Genomic DNA, 24,964 nt, shown 5'->3' with positions numbered 1-24,964 from the left:
AAGACAATGTATTTCTCTTGGATGTCTGTCCTGGACAGCGGGGAAGATTAGGAGGACCTTCACAACAGGGGGCTTTTCACCTCTAGATTTACAACTTCAGGGAAAACTTATTCTCAGAAAACTCTATCTGTTCCAAACGTGCACAGACATCTTCCCTTTGTCATCATTCTTAAGTCTAACAACCATTGGCATGACATTAACACTGATCGTTTTAAAAATATGGAGATGATTAACATATGCATCTGCAAAGGCTATATACAAATAATACATCATTTTCTATAAGGATTTTGAACATTTGTAATTTGGTATTCTAGTGGGCCCTTGTATCAGATCTGAGGAACAACTGTCTATGTCCTATAGACTCTAACGGAATACTGTTTCAGAAAGGTGGGGGCAGACGAGTAAGAACAAAAGAACGGAAGATGTAGGAATCATGTCTTCCTGTGAGATGGCAGCTCTGAGGCCAGATAAATGCTAATGTGGTACAGCTAAGATCCAGTGTTATTTTCTTCGCTGTTTTCTGTGCTCTGAGTGAGGGAAATGAAATTGGAAGTGTACCCACAATCGGGAGATACCTTTCCTGATTTGTGTGTAAATCTGTGCTGCACTACAGCTGGGGAGTATGTTACTGGGTTTGACTCTGGGTCCTGCAGCTCCTTAGACCTGTGAACAGGTGGGGTGCACCATTGACTTGTGAACAGTTGTGGGGAGGTGTATGTGTGTGATCTTCAGAACTTCACAAAGTGTGATGTACCGGGTACATTGTCTCATTGTGCTATAATTCAGTTTTGACTGGAGCTCTTGCAGTTCTGTAGATTACATTGGCAGTGATGAATGACTTGGTTGATTACACTGATATAAAATACAATTTTCCAGCTCTTAAAACAACAGAAATTTATGTTGCATAGCAGTGTGGAGACTGGAAATTCAAGATCGAGGAACAAGAAGATCCCATGTCTGTTGAAAACTGACTGTGTCCTCAATGTCTTCAGTGCAATTCCCTGGAGAAGGGACTTCGCCAAGTCTCCACTCTTCATAACTAAAGCCCTGTCAACTTCTCAAGGCTCTGTCTCTCTACATCACCATATTAGGATCTGCTTTTGTCTTTTCTCAGTTTGGAGAAACAGTATTTCACAGTAGACCATGCCATCTTGGAACTCAGTGTCTCAGACTGGCCTCTAACTTAGATTTTTCCTGCCTCAGCCTTCTTTATTTTTTAACCTTTCATTGTTTTTATTTTATTTTTTGATTTAATTTTTAAAAAGTTTTTATTGTTTTTATTGAGCTGAATATTTTTTCTCTGCTCCCCTCCCTTCTACTTCTCCCATCCCCTTCTTTCTACCCTCTCCCATGGCCCCCATGCTCCCAATTTATGCAGAAGTTTTGGGTACAGTTCTAAACAGAGCACTCTCAGCAGATGGATCTAAAATGGCTGAAAGACACTTAAGGAAATGCTCAACACCCTTAGCCATCAGAGAAATGCAAATCAAAACAACTCTGCGATTCCATCTTACACATGTAAGAATGGCCAAGATCAAAAACACTGATGACAACTTATGCTGGAGAGGATGTGGGGTAAAGGGAACCCTCCTCCTTTGCTAGTGAAAGTGCAAGCTGGTACAGCCCCTTTGGATATCAGTATGGCAATTTCTCAGAAAATTAGGAAACAACCTTCTTCAAGACCCAGTAATACCACTTTTGGGTATATATCCGAAGGATGCTCAGATGTACCAAAAGGACAAGTGCTCAGCTATGTTTATAGCAGCATTGTTTGTCATAGCCAGAATTTGAAAACAGCCTAAACACCTCTTAACTGGAGAATGAATAAGGAAAATGTGATACATTTACAAAATGGAGTACTACACAGCAGAAAAAAATTACCAAAGTATGATCTGATGCCCTCTTCGGGCATGCAGAGCACTCACACATAAAATATAAAATTTAAAAACAGGTATCCTTGTACAAAGCTGTCAGGATCACTGCATAGATTTTATATGTGAATTTCTATATTTATGCTTCTATAAAAACATGAATATAGCTATTCTTTATTCATGAAGCTGTATTGGACCCTTGTGTTTAACTGTTTTCCTGAATTTTATGACAAGCTCACACGTGATTAGCCAATACTAGCTGGGTAGAATAGTATACAGCACACTATGATAGATATTTTTGCTTTCTGAAATGTTGTACAAGGTCCGTATTTGCTGCTTAGACGTTTGTTTAGTTGATAGTAAATGAAAGGGCTCATTTAAAATTTACTCGTACTAGATGACATGTAAAGAATGTTCAAATCATGGTTTCTAGTTGAAAAATAAAAAGGTAAGCAAACTAAAAGTCCATTAATAGAAAAAAAACATGTAAGTCATGATATGTATACAGACCTGCTACAGAAAATAAATGTTTGGACTCTAAGCCCATGCTTTGGCAAAGATGAATTTCAGAATCACCACTGAATTTATAAACAAATCAAAAGAATATAAATGGTCCACATGCCATTCTTGACTACTAAGGAAATATTAGTCAAAGCCAAACTAAGTTCTCACATACCCAGCTGGCTGTAACAATAAAAAGACAGATAACAACCAGTGGTGTCAAGGATGTGGTGCATTGCTGGTAGAAATGTGAAAAGGGTTACCCACTTTAGAGAAACAAAAGGAATTTGTTCCTCAAAATTAAGCATACAACTATACTTGACTTATCAATTTCCCTCCTGTGTTATATGATAAAAATGAAGACACATACTCAGGCAAAAATATGTTCATGAGTGTTCATAGCACCATCACTTCTTAACTATTTTGTGACACCAAAGAAAGAATTCAGAGGACTCCGTGGCATTTTGCAAGACTGTAGTGTGCTGTGAATCCCTCCTAGGAGAAAGCAGTCCGTTCCATGTTCACAAGCAGAACCATTGTCTACACATATGCGTAAGAAAGAGAAGCTGGGTCTTGGCATTTAGGGTTCTGTCGACTTCTAGTGGGAACATTCCACTTGTGGCCCAAACCTCATTTTTTTCTCCTGTCCACCATCTAGAAAGTAGGAAAATGACCAGTGGTCCTCCTCCCGCATCAGGACACACTTTTTCAATCTGCCTGCAAGGACACTGTCACTGTGACTCTATCAAACAATGTTTCCCACACTTCTAATAGAAAATGGTCCCAAATTCCATCATCATGAATGAATTGATAAACTGTATCACACCTACACAATGGAAAACTACTTTACAATAAATGGGGATAAAGCATCAAGGCATGCCATAAATTAGACAAAGCTTGAAAGTGTTACACTAAGTGACAGTGGTTATCACAAATGATCACATTTTATAGGATTCCATTTATACAAAAAGTCCAGAATGAGCGAATCCTTATAGAAAATGTAGATTAACGGTTTGCAGGAGCTGCCATAGCCTAGCAGCTGATAATGGGCTAGGGAGGAAGAGAAAGTTCAAAGCTTGTACTGTGATGGGAGCCAATCACTCTGGCTAATATAAGACTATTTAATTATATACTTTAAATTGAATAAATTTAATGGCATGTGAGTAATCTTTGTGTTTTTCCAAAGGAACGCAGGCTGGGAGGAGGGAGGGAAAGATAAAGGAACTCAGGTGTTCTGCAACAGTTTTTAGAAAATTCAGTACACATTGTCCAGGGTTACAAATCTGTAGGTTACATGGTAAATGTGAAGGAGGAATTTGGTGTTATGTAAATAGGATAAAGTAGCAACAGTATGCATTTGTGAGCCTGCCATGGAGGTTCTAAGAAGGTATCTCATCTAACTTAAGAGATGGAAGGCTCTGGGAATGCCTCTTTTCTCTTACTCTGATGTTTCATCTCCAACAGTTACAATATGTATACTGGTCTCAGCAATGGTTATCATGGAAGCAGCAGAAAGCCAACACTTCGCAATGACTTCTGAATGTAGCCCTCTTGTGCTTTTTGCATTAGAGGACCCCTCTGTGTTGATGCCTTTTGTTTCCTGGAGAGATTGCTAGGGAGAGACATAGGATGACACCGCAGGGTGACATCTCGTGGCTCGCCTAGTGCATGAGTGGCTGGAGAATTCTTACGTGTTTCATTTTAGAAAAGGAAGATCATGCAGTTTTGTTCTCTGAAAATAAAGTCCCCCCCTTCTTTGAGAGAAAATAGAATACAGCTAAAATGTCGGAGAAAGGGAAAAACAACATAGTGCAATAGAGCAAGCACATTTTTAAAAATAAATATTGGACTCCCAGTGTTAACCAGGCTTTCCTACACTAGAAATGCCCATTAATTCTGTGGACCTTAGGCCTTCTAACCAATGAAAACTTTTATATTAGCAAGATGTTTCTTTATTAGTTTGAAAATGCATGAAAAGTTCTATGATATAGGACTAGCTGATGTTACTGAGACAATGGCAAGAATGACATAAAAGTATAACTCAACATCTTAGCTAGTGCCATGAATAAAATGAAAATGACTCAATATGACTCAATAGCCTTCCCCATCACAGGAATAATCTAAGTGTGTGACTCAACAGCTGAGCCAATGGCAGAAGAGCAATGTTGTAGATGTCCATCTTCTCGTCTTCCATCCCATAATCATTCCCATGGCATGTGATTACCAGCTCCCTGGATGTTTTAGTTGGTGTGAATTCTGTGAAGCCCTGCTAGAATGTGGATTCATATTAATTCTATTATTCTATTAATATTAACATTGATTCTAAAGTAAATATTTGAAACATTCTGCTCTGAGAAAGTTCTCAGGATGAATTATTGATGAGGCATAAGAATCCTCCCATCATACCTTGAGGTGTGTAATGGCATTTGAGGAACGACGTGCCTGCTAACCAGTTGGCAACAGTCTGGTCCAAATATAATACCCCCAGTTCCTGATAAACTGTCCTGTGGGGACAGACCCTTAATTCTCTTGAAGAGACATGCTTCTGTTGCCCTGTGATCAGCAGCCTTCACCAAGCTCCAGGAGCCTGTGAAGATGCCCACAATGACCTTGGCATCTCAACCCTTCCAGGAATGTCCTGGGATACTATTTTCCCATGAGCTGTTTGTGCAAAGAGTAAATTTCACCATGAAAGAAATCGTTTCAGGAGACTTTGAGTTTAAATGTGTGACATTTAAATATCTTTTGTTTGTTTGGATTTTTGTTTTGTTTTGTTTTTCCACTTGAATCTTGGCATTACGTGGTAGACGGAATTCTGTTAGGAGATATGTTTCTAATCGGCTAACTTCAACTCTACAATTAACCATGAAATCCACATGGATCCTGATAGGCACACTCACTGTCTCCACAATATCTGGTAACGTTAATATTCATTGGTTCCAAAGATAGGATGATAATACAGAGCTCCTGTCTGCTTTTCCATGGCAGGTGCCACATGGTCCTGAAAGCCTTATCATAGCAAGCACTGTACAGTGTAACTTTGAATTGCACCCCTACTCTGAAGTCTTTCTTAAACGACCCTGATTGATAATGCTCACCAACTTACTATGAACTTTGGCACCTGCCAATCTGGCATAGTCAGCAAACTAATTTGATCTGCACGAGTATTTCTTCAGGCATTTCTGTGTTTTAAGTCCTATTTTCATTCAAAATTGCAGTACAGACGACTCATCTGGAGCTTACCAAGCCTGTCTCTAAAAAGACCCTGCTTTGTAAGAAGCTAGGCTTTAGACAATGAAAGGTGTGTCTATTTAAGAGAGGGACACCTGGATCAGGTACAGCTAGAGCAATTAAATCCCTTCAGAACCTCTGAAACCAAGAGAGTATTCTGTCGACTTTTTAACTTTTTTTTTAAATTGGGTAGAATAGGAATATGTTACTTCAAAGATATTTAGTTATAGTGAAATCAGTTCAGCTATTTTAAAAAAAGAATATCTCCTTTTTCTCTCTCTGCCCTGGAGTGTTCATAAAGTCTGCAAACACTGTCTGTTATTTTGCAGGTTTCCCAAATATAACTTGGATAATTATCCTCATATTTGCCTCATTAAGCATTACACGCTTTTGTGAATCACTGAAGTATGACAGCACCCAGCAGTTGAATGGTTTCCTAAAACGGGGAAAACGCGTGCTTGACTGTGTTCTAGTAATTTTACCTTCGAGTCTAGAGTTGACAATTGAGGATATGCTGACATGTAATTAATCTAACTGAAGTCTAGTATATTCTGCCCCCTAATAGAAAAAAAAAATCACAGTCTCATTTGCAACAAGCCCAGACCTTCAACCAAGTCCAGGGTCCACATTTATCTTTGAGGTTGGTGGTGTATCCTGCAGTCACAGGCAAAGCAGAACATTCTTCAGAAAGTGGCTCCTGAGTCCTTGGATGCAGGAGTTATAATACGTTAGGGGACTACCTCATCAATCTCTCCTGATTCCCCAATACGGACTCTGGCCCCAAGCAGGCAGTGTGAAGCTAAATGGATCCCTACTTCTGCCAGCGTGGCAATTGTTTTCACGAGGATTACTGTGAGGAAGGACTACGTATTTTGTTTTTGCAGCCTTTACTTTTTAACCCCTGAAAAATCATCTACCATAATTTCAATTTCAAAAGAAATGCTTTTTCTTGCACGAAGAAAATTTCTTGTTATCTAATAAAATAGAATTAATAAAGAGGAACAACTGGTTTTATTTTATTTACAATAGCTTCCTGTGAGTATTCGGCTCTCTTCGCCCTTCCCCACCAAGTCAAATGTAGCATATGATGGCGAACTGGCTTCAGTGTGTAATGATGTCGCTCACCTGTTGATGTCCAGCCACTTCTGTTTCAGGGTCTGTTTTTCTCTGCCCCACTAGAATGAATGCATATGAGGTTATCTGTATCAGCTGTTGGTCTGCTTCCACTTCTGCTTTGGTTGCACCTTTTACTAGCTTTCACACCGTATTGGAGTATCACCTAGAAAATTAATTAGTAAAAGAAAAAAAAAAGAGGCTGGCGATATGGTTCACTGGTTAATAATTCTTGCTGCTCTTCTGAGAATCTGGGTTTGGTTCCTAACACTTAAACTGTGGCTCACAGTTTTGTGTAGCTCCAGTTCAAAAGATTCTGATAGCTCCCTGTGGTCTTCATGAGCACCAGGCACATGTGGTATGCAGATATATATGTGTATATGTGTGTGTTTGTATATATAGAGATGCAGAAAAAATCACCCATACACATGAAATAAAAATAAGACCAGAATTAGAAGATAGCTTGTAAGTTGTACTTTGATATATTGCATAGCCAAAACTGTACACTGATTCCTGATCCCTTCAGTACACTGCCCCCCCCCCCTTTTCATACTGCTCCTCCTAGGGTCCTCCAGAAGCACCCCTTGCTTCGTGGTGACTTTTATGGCAGATAAGCAAGTGATATTACTGCCCTTTGGATTGTCTACATGTGATGAAAATTGCATCTAGCCATATAAAACAAATGACTTTTAAGCCGGGCGGTGGTGGCGCATGCCTTTAATCCCAGCACTCGGGAGGCAGAGGCAGGCGGATCTCTGTGAGTTCAAGAGCAACCTGGTCTACAAGAGCTAGTGCCAGGACAGGATCCAAAGCCACAGAGAAACCCTGTCTCGAAAAACCAAAAAAAATGACTTTTATGTTTAGATATGTAAAGTTTTTTTCCCCAAACATGGATACAATCTCCTTAACCAGCTTGAGCTTAAACAGCAGTATATCTCCTCCCTTCTTGAAGCTGGGATGTTCAACCACAGTGTGTCAGAAGGCTCACTAGCAGGCCCTGCTTGCTGCCTTGCAGGTTGGCATCTTCTTGTGTTCTCAATGGTAGAGAGCACAGACAGTTAGGAAGCTCCTTTGCATCTTCCAATGACAACACTATCTCCACTGCTGGGACAGTCACCCTCCTGACCTAGTCCTGTTCTAGAGATCATACCTCTGGATGTTGGTCTTTCGACAGATAAAGCTCAGTTCATATTCTTCAATAATATCTTTGCAGAACACAGAAAGTCTAAGCCTCAACTTATCCTCACAGGTATGAAGCAGTTAGATAGTGTATCTCTAGAGGTGCTTTCTCCATGGTGGTCTACTTATTTGTTTTCTCTGTCTCTGAAGCTGTTGGGTAGCCTGCACAGGCATCACAGGGACCTGGGAAGGAGGGGAATGGTAGACAGACACAAAAGAGACAGAAATCTTTAATAAATAAATAAATTAAAACAAAAAAGAATGAACCAATTTTAATTTCCCTACTGCTGTTTACATATTGCTTTAGCATTGCAAGCAAAGCTTGAACAAAGGCATCTTTGACTCCCTCATTTGAATTCCTCCGTCAGCACTTACCTGGAAACAGGATTTTTACTCCCTTACTTGAGAGCCCCCTTTGCTTTGCCCTGGAGGGCATTCTTCCTAGGATTTCACTAGCTCCTGTAGTTTTCTGTAGCCCCATCAGGGTCAAGATTTTGCTTTGGAAAGCAATTGCAGGCCAACTGGACCCCAATACTTATCAGGGACCTCTGAGTGCCAGCCTCAGTGTCCCCTCAATGTCCAGAAGAAGACTTAAAATAAGCTCAGGACTTAGATCTAAGGGTGGAATGAACTTTCCACTACGTACTGTTCTGTGTCAGTATCTTTATTCTTCTCCTCTGTTCTGTAAAGTTTCCAGTTTATATGCACACGCAAACAAAGGCAATTCTCTGAGCTTGGACGTCCCTTTATCTGTGAAGGTCCCAAAATGTGATCTATATGAAAGACTCCTTTCCTGACTGCATGTCCTGCCAAATGGAAGATAGTTGCAGGAAGGTGACTTCTAATATATCTCAGGGAACAAAGCTGAGATTAGACTGCAGGAGCCAAGGTTATTGAGAGTGTGAATAAATTTCTGGCTGGAAGTCCCACAGAATGGGGGATGACCCAGTGGACAGGTACATGGGAAAAAGTGGTACCAACTTGTTCATACTCTGCTGAATCTTGCACCATGGGAGAGTGCTTATAGCATCACAAGTGACCCATTGTGAGAAACAGTCAATATGCAAAAGATGGTGGACCCAGCACCATGTAAACTGGGTTTGCCTCCATCAGAAGGCATTTGTTCTGTTGGGTCAGCCTTCTGCCTTATCCGCTGAATTCTCACTGCATGATTCCTGTGGACTGCAGCAAAGACTGTTGTACACTGTTGTATCATTGCACTCTACTAACTTTGAGTGTTGTCTAAACAGTGGTTCTTAGGGTCTGCCTTCTTTGTTACAGTCTCCATATGTAAGTACTAAGCACACTAATTTCTGATTCTTGATTAAATCAGATACGTTCTCTGAGTTCAACCATGAATTCTGTCATTGGTCTTCCCTTTGGTATCTAGTTCTAGATTATTTGAAAATAAAGACCATGTAAATAAGCTTACGTATTTATGTAGACTCATGTTTGAATGAACACTATCCAGTCTCATTTTTAAGTAATTATACCTGAGACTTTTGTACTGTTTTTGTTTCTTTAATTTAATATTGAGCATGATCACAAGAACTTCATCTGACAAGTACAGCATTGGGTCACAATCAAAAACAAATTTGAGATGCAAAATAATGCAATCCTATCAACATCCATTATTTTGTCTTCCTTCCTGCTTACAGAACGAGTTCACACTTAACTAGGAAATCTGAGGATTCTCTGTCCTTACCACACACTTGTTCCGAAAGTCACCTCTAGATGTTAGCAAACATTTCATTCCTCCTGGGGCACATTGACCCATTTGATTGATGGTTTAATATCTTCCCTCAAAGTAACAACTCGTGCTGGCTGTTTCTTTTAATTTCAAAAACTGTTCAGTAGTAACACAGGTCATTACTGATCTCCTGACCCAGACCCAGAATGCCAACAAAATTAAGCGCTTGCTCTGAGTTAGAGATAACCTGCAGGCGACCAACCTACTGGTGATAAATGGCAAACTGTAATGGCCCAGCAATATGCACATGATTGTCTGATTCATATTCATTTGTACATGAAGGAAGGGTGCTGAGATAGCTAAATAATTAAATCACATAACGCAATTAAACTTACTCTATTAGAGTGCTCTTTTCCCTCCATTCTTCTTGCTGACACGATGCACAGCAGACCTCGCCCCAGTGCAATTAAACTCATTAGCTAATACTAAGCTACTGGAGTATGTAGGAGGCCCCTTGTTGTTGTTGCTCTTACAACTTTGTGTTTGAATGCTCTGTAAGTCAAATGTCACATTCTCAAGGTACGAGTGCAAAGCTTCAAACGATGCACAGAAAGCTCTTAACTGAACACATTACAGCAGACACAAGTAGCCTTAATTGTCTAAGAGCCTGCAGGGCCCCAGAATTGGCCATTGGGTTATCAGGCTAGATATTACTTTTTAAGGAACAAGTAACATTTTTATACATGCAGAGTGCTCCTGCGTTTTTGTTTTTTAGCAGTTTCTTTGCCACAAACAAAACAATAATGTACAAAAAGCAACTCTACCTGTGATCCTCTATATACCAATCTCTTCCATTATCTTTAATTATCTTTAATCATTAATATGCTAATGATAATTCCTATTAGAGATGAATTGATATAAGGCACACCTTATAGCCTACAGTATATGAGTTCTTTTCTAGTGACATACACAAAATTACACAGCAGTCTACAACATAGATGATTCCTTTTTTTTTTTTTTTTTTTTTTTTTTTTTTTTTGGTTTTTTGAGAAAGGGTTTCTCTGTAGCTTTTGGAGCCTGTCCTGGAACTAGCTCTTGTAGACCGGGCTGTCCTGGAACTCACAAAGATCTGCCCGCCTGTGCCTTCAGAGTGCTGGGATTAAAGGCGTGCACCACCACCACCCAGCCCAGGTGATTCCTTTTATCTAGGAGAACATAGAGGCTAAGTTTGGTTAGGAATCTTATCCAAGATCACAAAACTAGTAAGAAAGTCTGGATTTAATAACTTTTAACTCCAAAGCCTACATTCCCCTATAACCTGGCTACATCTTGATAAAAGATTTTAGAAGGAACAGAAATCTTTTTTTTTTCTGATACCAGTTGGTGTAAATCTGTTTCTGAGAGCAGCTAGCATATTTTATAAAGAAAAGTAAAGAAATTAAGCCCTTCTATTGTACAAGTTCTCCACCCCAATCACATAACTGTCAAATCAGGACACAGCTTCTATTATGGGACACTAATACCATGCAGTATTGTCAGTTTTTAAAGAATATCACATCCCAGAAGGTTCAACTGTATCTGTGTTTTCAGAAACATAACAAAGGAATTAAAGGATTTCTTATGAGCTTCAAATCTCCATTGTCATAGAGAAATCTTAGGTGACTTTTTAGAAGTGACTTTGCTGTGCTAAGAAGGACATCTCATTAAGGAATGATAGGCAGACACTGCTTTTTTTGTTTTTTCAAAATGCCCATATAAAACATTGATTTCTTTTTTAAGAAATTTATAATGTTCTTTGCATAGAACATTCTTTTTGTCTAGAACTAGCAATCTGTTAAAAAAAATTCTGTGACAGTGCACCTGAATGCCTATTGTGATAATGTGATAACACAGATTTTCTTTTCTATTGTTAAGTATGGTAACAAATGGATTAATGGATGAGATAATATAGCTAGGTGTTACTGCAGTCAAGTGCCAAGTCTCACTGTTATTAGGTTATATAAAATAGAACGTTTAAAGGTAAAAATGTTCCAACATCCAAAAGAAAGTAAATGATTGTTGTTGATAGATATTTTACTCTTTCATGTAGCATGTAGCCAAGAGTTTATTAAATGATTAATAATGCTCTTACATATTAACTATTATATATCCCAAACGGATCACGATTAAAGCGAGTGAGAATGAAGAAACTTTGAAACTACTGTTCTGTTGGGGTCTATGAAATCTTATTGTCTTCTTGGAAATAAAATGAACAGTGTGTCCTTCGTTCTTACTATCTTATGTTGCAATGATGATGGTCTCATGGCTTCCTCGCATTTTTATTGATTTTTTTATTTATAATTTTAAAATTTTATTCAACAAGTTTGTGTTGAGTCTCAGAACTGTTTGGTCACTTGGGATATAAATAATGAACACCATTCTCACATCCTTGGTTTTCGCAGAACCTATTGTCTAGACTGGAGGAAGATGGAGCCACGCACATGAATAATTAAAGAGTAGTGAAAAGTATAGCAGAAGGAAAGATATGAGTGATGTAGCCCATACCAAATTTTTTGAAATTCAGGTAGAGCGTCACATAAAGATGTTCAGTTAAGCTGAACTTGACATACGTGAATAAGAAATAATCAAAATAAGGCAAATTAATATTATGGGCAGAAGTAAAAGCATATATACTTAGTAGAGGTTAAGTGTGCTTAAATCCTGAAGAGCTGAAACAGTCTCTACAGTTTTCATTTGATTTAGCACAAACTTGAGAACCTTTGGGCACAATGCAGGAGATACCCACAAGAAGCCATTCCTAAAAGGCTTGGTTAGTTATGTTGGAAAACAAGAATGTTAACCAAAAGGTGGTAGTGTTTAATGAAAGAGGGATGTGTCTGAGTTACACTTTTGCACAGTTCGGGCTGCTTTGCATTTTGTAGGAGGATTAACAGAGGGCCAACAGGAACAATGAGAGGAGATAATTACTCCAATTAGAGTAGCCGAAGACAATGATGGTGGTAAGCAGGGAGAGAAGAGAAGGGGATGGAGAGCCAATGCTGAGTCTGAATGATTCTCGGGAAGGGGAATCACTAGAGTTTGGAATGAGTAAAGGGAGGAGCAAAGTAGACAATGATAACCATTTTTCTGGAAGTAACCACATAAATATTGCAAATTCCTCATGTGTAATATAGTATCTTCTAGTAGGTCATAATTTTCAGTACAAACCATATCATTGAATATTAACTACTGTACTTGATTTTGCTAAAATGTTTTAGATGATCCTTTTCTGGGCAAATTTTCCCAATATCTGCTATAACTCTACTTTGTATCACACCATCAGAGTTGGCTCTGTGAAGTACAGAAATTTCTATTTCTGTTGTTTGTAAGATTTTTACAATGGCTCAAGTCTTTGACAAATGACCTCAACCCTTGGACTTAGATGACTTCTAAAATAAAGCAGGTGTTCCAGGTTTTATTTAAGGGCACCCGCTAGTTTATTTTTCCCCATCTAGGTGGCATTCAAAACATTCTCTTGAACCATGTTGCAGTCATTTCATCCTCAAGTTCATTCATTTCCAAACTCTGGGACTCAGTGGTCACAATCTGAGTTTGTATGATGGGACCTGACCTCTGATGGAAGTAGATCTATTTCAATAGGAATTTAATACTTGTTCCTTACACTTCAGCTTTCTCCCGTTTGTTTCTTTTCATCATTATAAGATTGAAAGTCCCTGCTGTATTACTGCACAGAACATAAAACACGAAGCTCTCCTTGAAAGGTAATTTTCCAAGAACAACAACAAAAAAAAAAATGTAAGCATGCTGTTGATTGTTTGGCTTTCTGTCATTCAATGTTGCATTAAAACAGCATTTTTTCCACAACTATGAATGGCCTTTCCCTTGAAAACTGGCAGATATAAATGCAACATAGGAATGCTTTGGAAGCCAAAGCTTCCCTCCAAGCCCCACTAGGTTTCCAGATGAAGCTGCATACTAGTCAACCGCACACAGGAATGCACAAACAGTATTCGTTGTTGGAAGGGAAGTAACTAGTTAATATATTCTCCTGCCTTTCTTCTGTTTACTCATCTGAAGTGATGATGATTCTTACAAACCACTTGATCTGATTACTTTTCTGTATTTCATTAAGGCAGATTTATTTACTTCATTCTTGATTCACGGAATGTACAACTCTAAATACCGTTAGCATTCTTATTGTTGTTCCGCAATTCTTTCTCATTACTCTACTCCCCTCGATGAGATCATTATAAAAAGTTACTATGTCTTGATTTGAATGCTCAGAACTTAAACCGCTGATTGATCTTGATAGGAATGTCGATAGCTGTCTTTTGAGGAAACAGAGTCTTTTAATAATTTAAGAGATAGTGTGTCATTTAGGAAATTGTGAGTATACCTTTATCAACTCTGAATTTGAGTTTCTTTATAGGAAATTGTGAGTATACCTTTATCAACTCTGAATTTGAGTTTCTTTATTTCAGAAACTGATAAATGGCCTTGGCGATTTCCTTGCCCTCTGCAGAGTTGAACATCGGTTCAATCAGCAATGTGGGGTTGGCAGTGTATGAGATGAGCAGCAATGCCATGCAGAAATCACACAGAGCACCCATTCACATCATTTCCATTTTTATGAGACCCTGAGAAGCAGGAGGACTGGCTTATGAATTAAAAAACGAAGTTAGGAGCAACAGCCTGTGACTGGAGAGGTGGCTCAGTGGTGAGAGCCCTAGCTGCTCTTCAGAGAAACTGGGGCCACTCAGAACCACCTGAAACTCCAGTTCCTGGGGATCTGATGCTGTCTTCTGACCTCCACATGCATCAGGCACACACATGGTAGACTTGCATACATGCAAACAAGTTATACACACACACACACACACACATCCTTTAAAAATTAATCTTGGATTTGAGTCTAGGAAAAGTCCATTTCATAATTTGCATTAAATATTTGCTATGTAAAATTCTGGTTGTCCCTATCTGATTAACCATATGAGAACAAGACACATTTATATAAGCAAAATAGAAAACCTAACCCTATTCTGTCATCTTAAATTATGTAGCCTGGTATCCCTAGTATGGCTTTCTGGTCTGGTTTGCATATTGCCAAGGTCCAATATACTTGCAAACCATGAAGAGAATTTAAAGTTAATTCTAAGGTAGTTTGCTCCATTTCAGAGAAAAGGGTTCTTGATTTTATAAAATCTCTTTTTTTATTTTTTTGCCTATGAAAGCCAATAGTTTAGGAATCTGACCAACAGGATACTCTTTGTGCTTATCAAGAATTTGCAGGACCCGCATGAACCTGGTGTGTTGTAACACTGTGTGTTTATTAAATGTTTTACAGTGTTTACAGAGTATTTTATTTAAAATAAAATATTGATGTGTTTACATATAAGTAGGAAAGGGTAGGAAAATTAAATAAGCAATAAGCAATCTGAAGCTTATTGTATAAACAGTCTTATAAGGACTCAGATGAAAACTGAAATGCTGTTTCCAAAGAAAACTGAAATACTATTTAAAAATGAAAGCCCATGCATCCAAATACATTCAGGAATTGACATCAAGGGCTTATAATTTTAATTCTCTTTCTTTTTTCTGATGATGGTTATGATGAAAGTGATAGAAGTGGGGCTGGAGAGATGGCTCAGTTGATGAGAACACTGGCTGCTTTTGCAGAGGACCTGGGTTTGGTTCCGAGCACCCACATGGTGACTCAACCATCTGTAATCCCAGGGTATCCTATGTCTTCTTCTGGCCTCCTCAAGCACCAAAGATGCACATGGTGCACAAACATACATGCAGGCAAAACACCTACACACATAAAATAAACATTTTATATTTTACAAGTGATAGAACTGACACATAATATCTATGAAATATATATATATATGTATATATATATATGCCTTAGAAGAACATGTTTAAGAATGAGAAAACAGAACCTCAGCCAGATGACACATGCATGTCAGAGTTACCCAGATGTGATTGGGTGGTTTCATCCTAAAATTCTTTTGATGTTATGATTGCTCATTGTCCCTTGAAACTAATACCAACACGGTGTAAAAACAAGCAGGTTTTTGATGAAGAAAATAAAAATAGGAAATATATTTAAATGTAATACTGTTTCATAGAACGTGAATAATACTAGTTTAGAGTTTCTCCAACTTTGCAAAGCTCTGTTTGATGTATAATCTATAGACAGTGGTCTAATGCTTCATCAGTCCTTGTTGGTGATATCTGTGTCCTGAGGTGTGACCAATTCTATTACTTTATATTTTAAGACAGATGTCATGTAGCTCAGGCTGGCTTCAAACTCATTATTTTGCTAAGGATGGTTTTAAACATTTGATCTTCCAGACTCTCTCTCCCTAGGGCTTGGATAACAGATGTGGGCTAATGCACGCACTAGTCGATGTAGTGCCAGGGATCAAGACCAGGGCTTCATGCTTCATGCATGTTAGGCAAGCATTACAAAGTGACTATATCTCAGGGCCCCAATTCCATTAGTAATGATACAGCACATTAAATGGTCAAACCGTTACTAGGATGATAATGCTGTTGTCCCCACCATTTTCTGAGGTTTACCAACTATTTTTTTTAAAAAAAATCCCCTCATGTTTTAATTGGAACTTGATGATTAAATATTACTGCTTAAAAAGGAATATCTGTTTCCAAATGATAAATTGGAAATCTTTCCCTAATATTGTTCTCATAGGGTGGGCGTGTCTGTGTATGCAAATGTGTGTGATGATGGGGAGGGAACCCAAGGCCCTGCCTGTATTGAGTGAGTGCTCTGTCGTTTAGCTGCACCCCAACTCCTGACTGCATCATCTCTAGGTGTGGTGAGGACGGCTCATAAATTGATTACCTTTGGGTGATTACTTGCTTTTCTCTTGATTTTTTTTTTCTTAAAACCTTCTCTCAACTGTGTCCAAAACAGCCATCCTGACTTTCACTCTGTGGCCAACTGACAGGATAAGTGTCACCGTTGAAGGTGATGGTGAGGGACATACAGATGATGTCGGCTTTCATATCATCTTCTTCAGATTCTGTAAATTGCATAAAGCCCCCCCGAGGCTGGCAAACACCAATGACAATATGAGAATTGAACTGCAATGGAATTATTGTTGGTTAGAGCTGGATTCCCGAGTTCAAATTCTCAGTCCAACATTTTCTGACTGGATGATCTCAGGCAGCACATTCATGCCAAGCGTTCTTGCAAATGCAAATTGGAGTACCTGTTGTGAGATATTTGATTACACTGTGATTGGTTTAATAAAAACCTAAGCGGCCAATAGCTAGGCAAGAGGTATAGCAAGGACTTCTGGACAGAGAGAGCTCTAGGAAAAAAAAAAAAAAGGCAGAGTTGCTGGCCAGATGGAGAAGAAACAGGATGGGCAGCACAGAGTAAAGTTAACTGAGCCACGTGAAAGAATGTAGATTAATAAAAATGAGTTAATTTGAATTAGGCTAAAAACAAGCCTAAGCTATCGGTTCAGCTTTCATAATTAATAATAAATTACTGTGTTGTCATTTAGAAACTGGCTGGCAGGCCAGAGAAAGACTCACTACAGTAACTCCATCCGACTTTGGAGATCTGTCATGAAGAGACCATCACCTAAGATCACTGTAAACAGGCCTTATTTTTGCTTCCTGCTCATAGTGTCTAAGTTTCTTAGTTTATCATACAGATAACAAAATATGACTCCATATCTTTCAAAATGCTGTCTTCTGTTTCTGGGGGTGATGCCTGCTGGTGTTGAATGAGCTGTTTGCCACTTCTGTTCAGAAATCTATGTTCCTCTTTGATTTTCCTTCTGGCCTTCCCCACAGGGAGCAAAGGGAGAAGGGCTGGTAGGAACCACGGCTTTTGTCAGAGAAATGAAGGGTTTTTCAGAAGTTTCTGTTTGTGACTCTTTGGCTAGACCAGTCCTTACCATGCAAGCGTTCCCAAGTGTCAGCAAAGCGGCATGACTTCCAGCATTTACCATACCTCGGATGCTGAGGTTAACAATTGGTTGGCGTTCGTTACCGGTATTTGACATATCGGATCTTAACATTTTTCTCTTATACATATACAAAAGAAAATGGTAGAAGATATACCAAGATCTCAAGTAGATTTGCTCTGAAGGAGAAATGCATTGTTTCAGTTTCTATAGAATCACTTACTAAAGTAAATGACCTATTCCACTCTCCCTCAGAACACAATCAATAATCTTCTGAGACCCTAAAATAATTTACACTTCCTTTCAGTTCCTAATCATTTTCTCCCCTAGTTTGATGTATACATATGTGTATGGTTGTGTGCATGAGTATGAAAGCTTGCATATATGTAAGTACGAGTGCATTGCATTTATGCCTGCGTGTAGAGGCCACTAGTCAATCATGTATTACTCTAAATAGCTGTCCAGTTTGTTTCTTGAGACAGGCTTTCTCCGTGGACTCTGGAGATCACTGATTTAAGGGCAGCTAGCCAGAGATCTGCCAGGCGCTGCCTCCCAAACACATTGTAAATGTGCTACACTTTTCGGTGCATTCTAGGCGGTTGCATAGCAAGCATTTTTTCAGTTGAACCATCTTCCCAGCCCCTTTCCTTTTCCTTAAAGAACCCCCAGGTAAATTCCTAAGGAATTTTTTCCCAGACTTCTAGTAATGCTGATCAGGAGGGTCCCTTGGGTCTAAGAAGGCAGAGATGGCTAGAACACCACGCCATCTGCTGGAAGATATTAAAAGGCAGATTCTTCTTGTCTTGGGAACTGGACCTGGTCAAGTGAGGAAAGGAGAAATGGAGATGCCTGGGAGTCATTCAAAGGGCAGGCAAGGTCAAACAGCAGCTCTCTCGCTATACAAAGCAAGGGGAAGAGGTTATAGGTTATACTCAACTCTCATTTGCTCCTGTTATTTGTTGAATAATGCTAGTAATTGGTAAAAATCCACAAATCTATACATGTGATCTCTCAAGGATAGATCTATAGCTGCTGCTTTGACAGTTGTTCTGTGTATTCAAGGATCCTCGCTTTTTTCTTTTCCAATGGAGGGCATGAATTGCACAGCGCTGCAATAATAGCTGAGATTAAATATTACATTCTAGCTCCCTTTTCCGTCTCCTCTAAACATTAGATCTACTGACTCTTAAAGGAGATCTGTGCAGAGCCAGAACATTTACCCTCAGGCTCCTTCATGTACTCCCCTGCTCCTTACCTCTGATGCAGGCTCAACTGGTTTCTTTATCTAGAGGGCCTCTATTAAAATGGAAGAAGGGAAGCCTAATAGTTTTTAGACCGCCCTGTGTCTTGTGAGTTGGATGGTTAAAGTGTGATTTATTGTATCATCCCCTGCCTCTTTAATGTTTGACATTTTACAAATGTGTTCTTAGTATTTGTTTAGAGTTTGTAACATTTCTAGCAACACCCCTTGCAGTCCCTTCAAATATTCATACATTGTTATCAGGCAAAAATGCGCTGGTACAAATGTATCTCTGTGTCTGTTCCTTCATGCTGCCACCGGAGGTGGGGGAATGCTGTGTGTTCTTATCAATTACCCTTTCATGAGCAATGAATTATTTCGAACAGAGCTCAAGCCCCTTGTGCGAGTGGGAGCATTTGATGTCCATATAAAACCTTTTAATACCTTTATTATTTCCTCTAATGTATGGATTTACAAAAGCCTGCAGGGACTTGGTACTTATTGAGAATGGAAATTGGCATGATCAGTCAGTAATGAAATAAATTAATATATGATCTATTTTATGAAGACTATCGTAAATATAATTTAATATAACACACAGACACACATACACACACCCTCTGATATTCTATTCTAGGAAGGCTCTCTCCACCTGTGATATGATATGATATGATATATGTGTGTATGTGTAATTTGTAGATATAAATATAAAATCAATGACTTTATTTTAATTTAATGAAATAAAATGCTTGTTCCCTTTTTGAATACTTGTTTTATTATTTTTATTAATTCTAATTACTGACATAGAAATTAGTCCCTCTTTTTTTAATTGCATTGCAAAGTTTTAGTACCCTAAACTCTTTGTTTAAGGCTGCCCCCTTTAAGATGACATATTTAGCAGAAAAAGTCATGTTTAGGAGAATCGAGCTATTATTAACTTTGACTTATCTCAGTGACACACTTTGTTTATATGTTACCATGGCAAGGAGTAATTTTCATAACTCACAGCCTTTTGTTTGGATTCTTACATAAAAGAATTCTTCAAGTACAGGCCTTTCTTTACATTTTTAAATGTGTGTGCATATTTGATAAGTTATATATGTTCTTAAAGCAGAATACTAGTTATGTTTACCTCTAACAATGCTTCCTGATTTTGGTTTTGACTTCAGTGTGAATAATGATATGTAGCAGTGTTGAAAACTGATGACATGGGGAAAGACAGGCTAGACTGTAAGGGCTTCATCCATCACTCAATGCTCTCCTAGGCATTGGATCTGATGAGAGAAACAGTTCTAAAGACCATGCTGGCCTCCAGCCTCTTCCAGCGAAGACTTGCCCTTGGTGTTGAAACGGTTGCCTCTTTGTTCTTCTGTTAGACTGCCCTTTGAAAGCCAGGAGATCATCTCTTCCTGCCATCTTCTCTTGAATGGCGCCCACACCTGACCTTAGTCTTGTGCTTGCCTGAGACATCAGTCCATGCTAAATGTAGCAATGAGACATAAAGGCGGTCTATACTGTGGCTTTTCCTTTCTCAGGACCTGCATGAGCACTCTCTATAGTTAGTGAGGAGCCTTATCTATTTGATCTCCGAGTAGATGTCATTATCACTGTTTATCACAGATATTATTATCACAGTAAGTTTGATGACTTGTTTCTTCTGTCAGCCTTGTTAGTATAATACATACTCCTTGGACAGAGTATTACGGGGGGCCAGAGAGTGAGTAGAATTGAGTTCCCCCTTTTCTAAACGTGCTAAGTTGGTAAGTTACCAAAAAGTAGTATACAAATCGGCAGTTTCATAAGTAAACCAAGCAGGGAATTGGAACTTTGAGAAATTAGGAAGCTCCACTCTCATTCACATATGCTGGGAAACCACGTATTCACTCAGCATTTCTTCCCAAGGTTTAATGCATTTGCCATCCTCATTGACTATGAAGTAGCCATTTAGCAGAATAAGTTAGAGTTTTGGCCCCACAGTTGCTCTTCTCAGTTCTTTCCTCAGACACTCAGATTCTAATTGAATCTGGGGGTTCTCACATTCATCGTTTCCATTTGTTCAGCAATATGTAGGTGCATCCCCCTGGAGGTTCCATTTATGTGAGGCCAGCTTTTATTGGATGACCCCTTGAGCAGATCGTACAATCATGCTATATTGACAGTGTTTCAGCTCAGTTTTTTTTTTTTTTTTAAACTGGTATGGAGTCATCACTGCGATCTGACTTGAGCCCTTCCTACAGGCTGTGTACTGATGTCCTCTTCATTTTTCCAGGAGCCGACAACAGTGAAGTTCTTCCCGATTCCATCCCATCTGCCCCAGGAACACTGCCGCATTTCATAGAGGAGCCTGAGGATGCCTACATCATCAAGAGCTACCCTATTGCGCTCCGATGCAAAGCAAGGCCAGCCATGCAGATATTCTTCAAGTGCAATGGCGAGTGGGTCCATCAGAATGAGCACGTGTCAGAGGAAAGTCTGGATGAGAGCTCAGGTAAGAGGCACAACAGACAAAAGGAAGGCCCCTGAGAGACCCCCTCAGACCCTTGCCTGTGACTTAAGTCGGGGGAGGGGGAGGAGGAGGTGGTGCTCAAGCCACAAGCCATCCCCTTATGTGAAGCTAACGTTGCATCATTTTAGACCCATAAGACAAATGATCTCATCTTTCGGTGACCTGACAGCCCTCTTTGTTGTTTATTCCAGTATAGTTCAGAGCCATTTTTCAGGCTCTGTAATAACTTCAAACATTCTATGAAGTTAATATTCCCATTAGAAATAAAAGCAGACAGTTGCTGTTTCCATTTTGCAAATTCTAAATAATTTTGGGACAAATATTAAATCTTTCATCAAAGCCATTTTAAGCAGCATAATTTCAATCACTTTTATCTTTCCTCCTGAATGTTACTTTAATGTCTTTATTCTCCACAGCTGGTGGTTTCTGATTTTTTTCCTCTGAAGTTGTTTTGATTGTTCAAAAGTGATATATCCAGAACTAGAGTGTCTCGTTCAAGTGGGATTTCAATAGGAACAGGGTTTAGAATCGTCTTTATTAGTATGGCTAAATTTTGCTGATAAATGATGAGAATATGAACACACTCAGCTAAGGTTTGCAGAGTACTCAAGCTATGGAGGCCTTATCTAGACTGGATTATTTCTGTATTTACAATCATTTATTGGGGTACAAAAGATTACCAACTTCTAACAGTTAGGAAATTTTAGGCTCAAAGATATCTTAAACATACTTGAAGTGCTTGTGCTAGGTCTCAATGTAATATTTTTGATGAAAACATTCAAATATTTTTAAAAGTTTAGATTTACTTTTATTTTATTTGAATGTTTTGCTTATAAGTATGTAGGCATGTCATATGCATGCCTATTCCCCTAGTAGGTCAGAAAAAGGCATCAGATCCTCTGAAACTGGAGTTCAGGATTGTTTTGAATGTTGTGATGAGACCCAAACCAGGGTCCTCTGCAAGAGTAATAAATAATCACAACCACTGAGTCATTACTCCAGCACACTGTTAGAGATTTCTTTTGCCTGGTCTTGAGACTCTTTTCCATCTATTGGATGGCCTTGTTCAGGCTCTGTATAAGGACTTTTGCCTTTTCTTATTTTATCCTATTTTTTTGTTGGAAGAGACATTGGTGACCCAAACAGGCATCCCAGATGATGGACTCTGTAGAGGTGTGAAGTTTCCTTATGTTGTAAAGGTCATTGTCATTATCCAGTGAACACAAGCTTCATGTGTGCACAGTAAGAAATTTAGTTTAAAATGTAATGCTGCTAGTGTAAGAGAATGGCATTCATCAAGAACGCAACCAATGATGGAGAAGTGGCCGTGACTGTGCTTCATTGCGGAAGCGCTGTGGCTAGAACAGGCTTTCCAGGACGAATCCTGCAGAAAGGTTGGCAGTGGCCAGGAGAAGCAAAAGTGAGGAATTTTGGATATATGGATAACATGGGTTAGGCAAGGCAATTCAGATGCTCGGGTAGGAACTGGATGCCCAGTATAACAAACACAGTAATAGCTATGAGTGTAGGACTCTTTAATAACATAGGACTTGAGGACTGATTGGATAAATAAATGGTGACAGATTAATATCAATTAACCTTTTGCTAGGAGGGTGGTATAATTAATCCAAATTACATTGACAGGGAGGCTTGTCCATCCCGAGATGGTTGTTGGGACGAGCACAATTTGAAGAGCTAATGTGTTGCAGTAAAGAGACAGAGGTCTGAGTGTCAACATAGTGCAGAGGGACATGAGTACATTAGACAATTATCAATGAAGAATGAAGGTATAGAGATGGAGGAGTTGCCAAGGCAAAAGGCTGTGTGAATAAGAAAACGTCTAGGAGCTTGTCATCTGAAGCCAGAGGAAGGGAGTGCCCTATCTGACAGAGAATTGACTGGAGTCTACAGAGTTCAAAAGGAAAACAGGAGTATGCTCAAAATGATCTTCAGCTAATATTGTATCAATACCTGCCAAAGGACAAAAATGAAAACATGCATACACACACACACACACACACACACGAATGAATGAGAAACTGAAGGAGGAAGGGTAATTATCCTCATGCAATTAACCTAATTAACTTGGGACAGAGGGATTAAAAATACAAAATTCTGGCTAAAAGAGAAGTACCAGAAGCACATTCCTATTCTTTTGGGATTCAGTGAGAGGAGACGGAAGAACCTGCCTGTCTTGGATGCATATTTCTCAAGAGCCTATTCCCGTTTAGCAGGCTTTGGGTAAATATTGCATGCCAGTTTAATGGTGTGCCCTTTTGTAGTTTCACAACATTCTGTTTTGTTATTATTCACCCCTTCCCATGTTACTAGCATGGCTAGTCACTCCTCTCATTCTTTTGTTAAGCCCACAAAAGTCAGATACTTCAAAGTTACCTTGTAGAGCAAAAATTCATAAATGACAAAACTAGGAGAGATTATACATACTAGTTTTCTTAAAATGCCAATGGAAAAGAATTTAAATCTTAACAGTTGCTTCTTTGAAAGAAATTTAATAAGCACAGCCTTTTTTTGTCCAAGTCATTTTGGTTGAATCAATAGGAAATAATTATCTCTCTTTAAATATTTTTCGCATGTTGTTAATAAAAATTGCCATTTTTCCACACCCTGAGATTATGTTTCCTCAGCTCTGTATTAATACTAGGATGGTGTGAAGAGAAGCAAGAAACTTGTAGATATTTATCCCAAATCAATGTGTGAGTACAATTAAGCTTAGAAACAAAATAGCCATAGGTTATTGAAAAGCAGAAGATGCACTATCTCCACGGGGGTCTCCACAAGAAGGAGATGCTGCGACTAGGTTATCCTTACAGACTTAATGGCTTTTGATGAGATCTGTAAAAATAATCCCTTACAATTAAGCAAGACTGAACGGTATTGAAAGGACAAGGTCAAGAGACACCATTTGACCAGAGACACAACAGGAATGTTCCATGTTCTGTTAAATCCATGTAGGAAGTCACTCTTAACACATCTTTGAACATGTCACTCATTTCCTAACTACTAGAATTGATACACTTTTGTTTGGCATATGGGCCTTATTTATTCAACAATATGATTGGAATGCATAGAACCTGATAGTACTGCGAGTCACCCAATCTTTTGTGTTTCTGAATTGGAAGCAATAAGTCCTTTCGGTTGTTAAAAGCTGCAAACTGCCTTTGGTCTTTTTGGTAATTTGGACCCGTCATCAACTGTTCAAATAAGAAGAAAAAGGATTGTGTGTTTTCACGCAATTTAGCTCAGAAAACCCTGAGCTAGAGTTCTTTCCTGAAAAAAATACCATTTGTTTGACATGAGTTACTGTGTTTTCCCAGACATGGCTATACCTCTTCGTAATGTACACTCTTGGTTCTCTGCACGAGCCCAGGGATCCTCTCTCATTTGTTCTGCCTCATTTCATCTGGAAATATGGGACTCCTCTTCCTTGTGTTTTGCTTCTGTTAACATCTGGAAGCTTCAAAAAGGAGTAATCCCAACCCAGGAATCACGCCCTGTGAAATGGGAGGTAGATTCAAGTAATATAGGAATTAAGGGTCTTAGTATATCTGGTGCACATGTGCCGCACAACACCACAAACCCCAAAGCAAATAAGCAACATATATTGTCTTCAACATGATGTTGTTTGCAAGAAATGTCTATTATCAATAAGTTGAATCATTTCTTTAT

General features: G+C 38.9%; 1 protein-coding gene and 1 long non-coding RNA gene across 3 annotated transcripts in view; one reads left to right on the top strand and one right to left on the bottom strand.

Annotated features, from left to right (window-relative positions):
* Positions 1 to 24,964, top strand: part of Unc5d (unc-5 netrin receptor D) — a 506,477-nt gene that overhangs the window by 258,770 nt on the left and 222,743 nt on the right. For both annotated transcript variants that reach the window (XM_050146838.1, XM_050146837.1), the window contains exon 2: positions 21,041 to 21,259. In XM_050146838.1, the coding sequence (XP_050002795.1) occupies positions 21,041 to 21,259 (219 nt within the window). The remainder of the gene's footprint in view (positions 1 to 21,040; positions 21,260 to 24,964) is intronic.
* LOC126504471 (uncharacterized) lies at positions 6,746 to 24,718 on the bottom strand. Its single transcript, XR_007592616.1, has 3 exons — positions 24,625 to 24,718; positions 7,867 to 8,078; positions 6,746 to 6,882 (listed from the first exon to the last, which is right to left on the bottom strand). It is a non-coding gene; the product is annotated as an uncharacterized lncRNA (long non-coding RNA).

Source organism: Alexandromys fortis, unplaced genomic scaffold, assembly GCF_014885135.2.
Source record: "Alexandromys fortis isolate MF-2015 unplaced genomic scaffold, M_Fortis_MF-2015_v1.1 scaffold_55, whole genome shotgun sequence".
NCBI lineage: Eukaryota > Metazoa > Chordata > Mammalia > Rodentia > Cricetidae > Alexandromys > Alexandromys fortis.
This window is presented reverse-complemented; position numbering and strand designations above follow the sequence as displayed.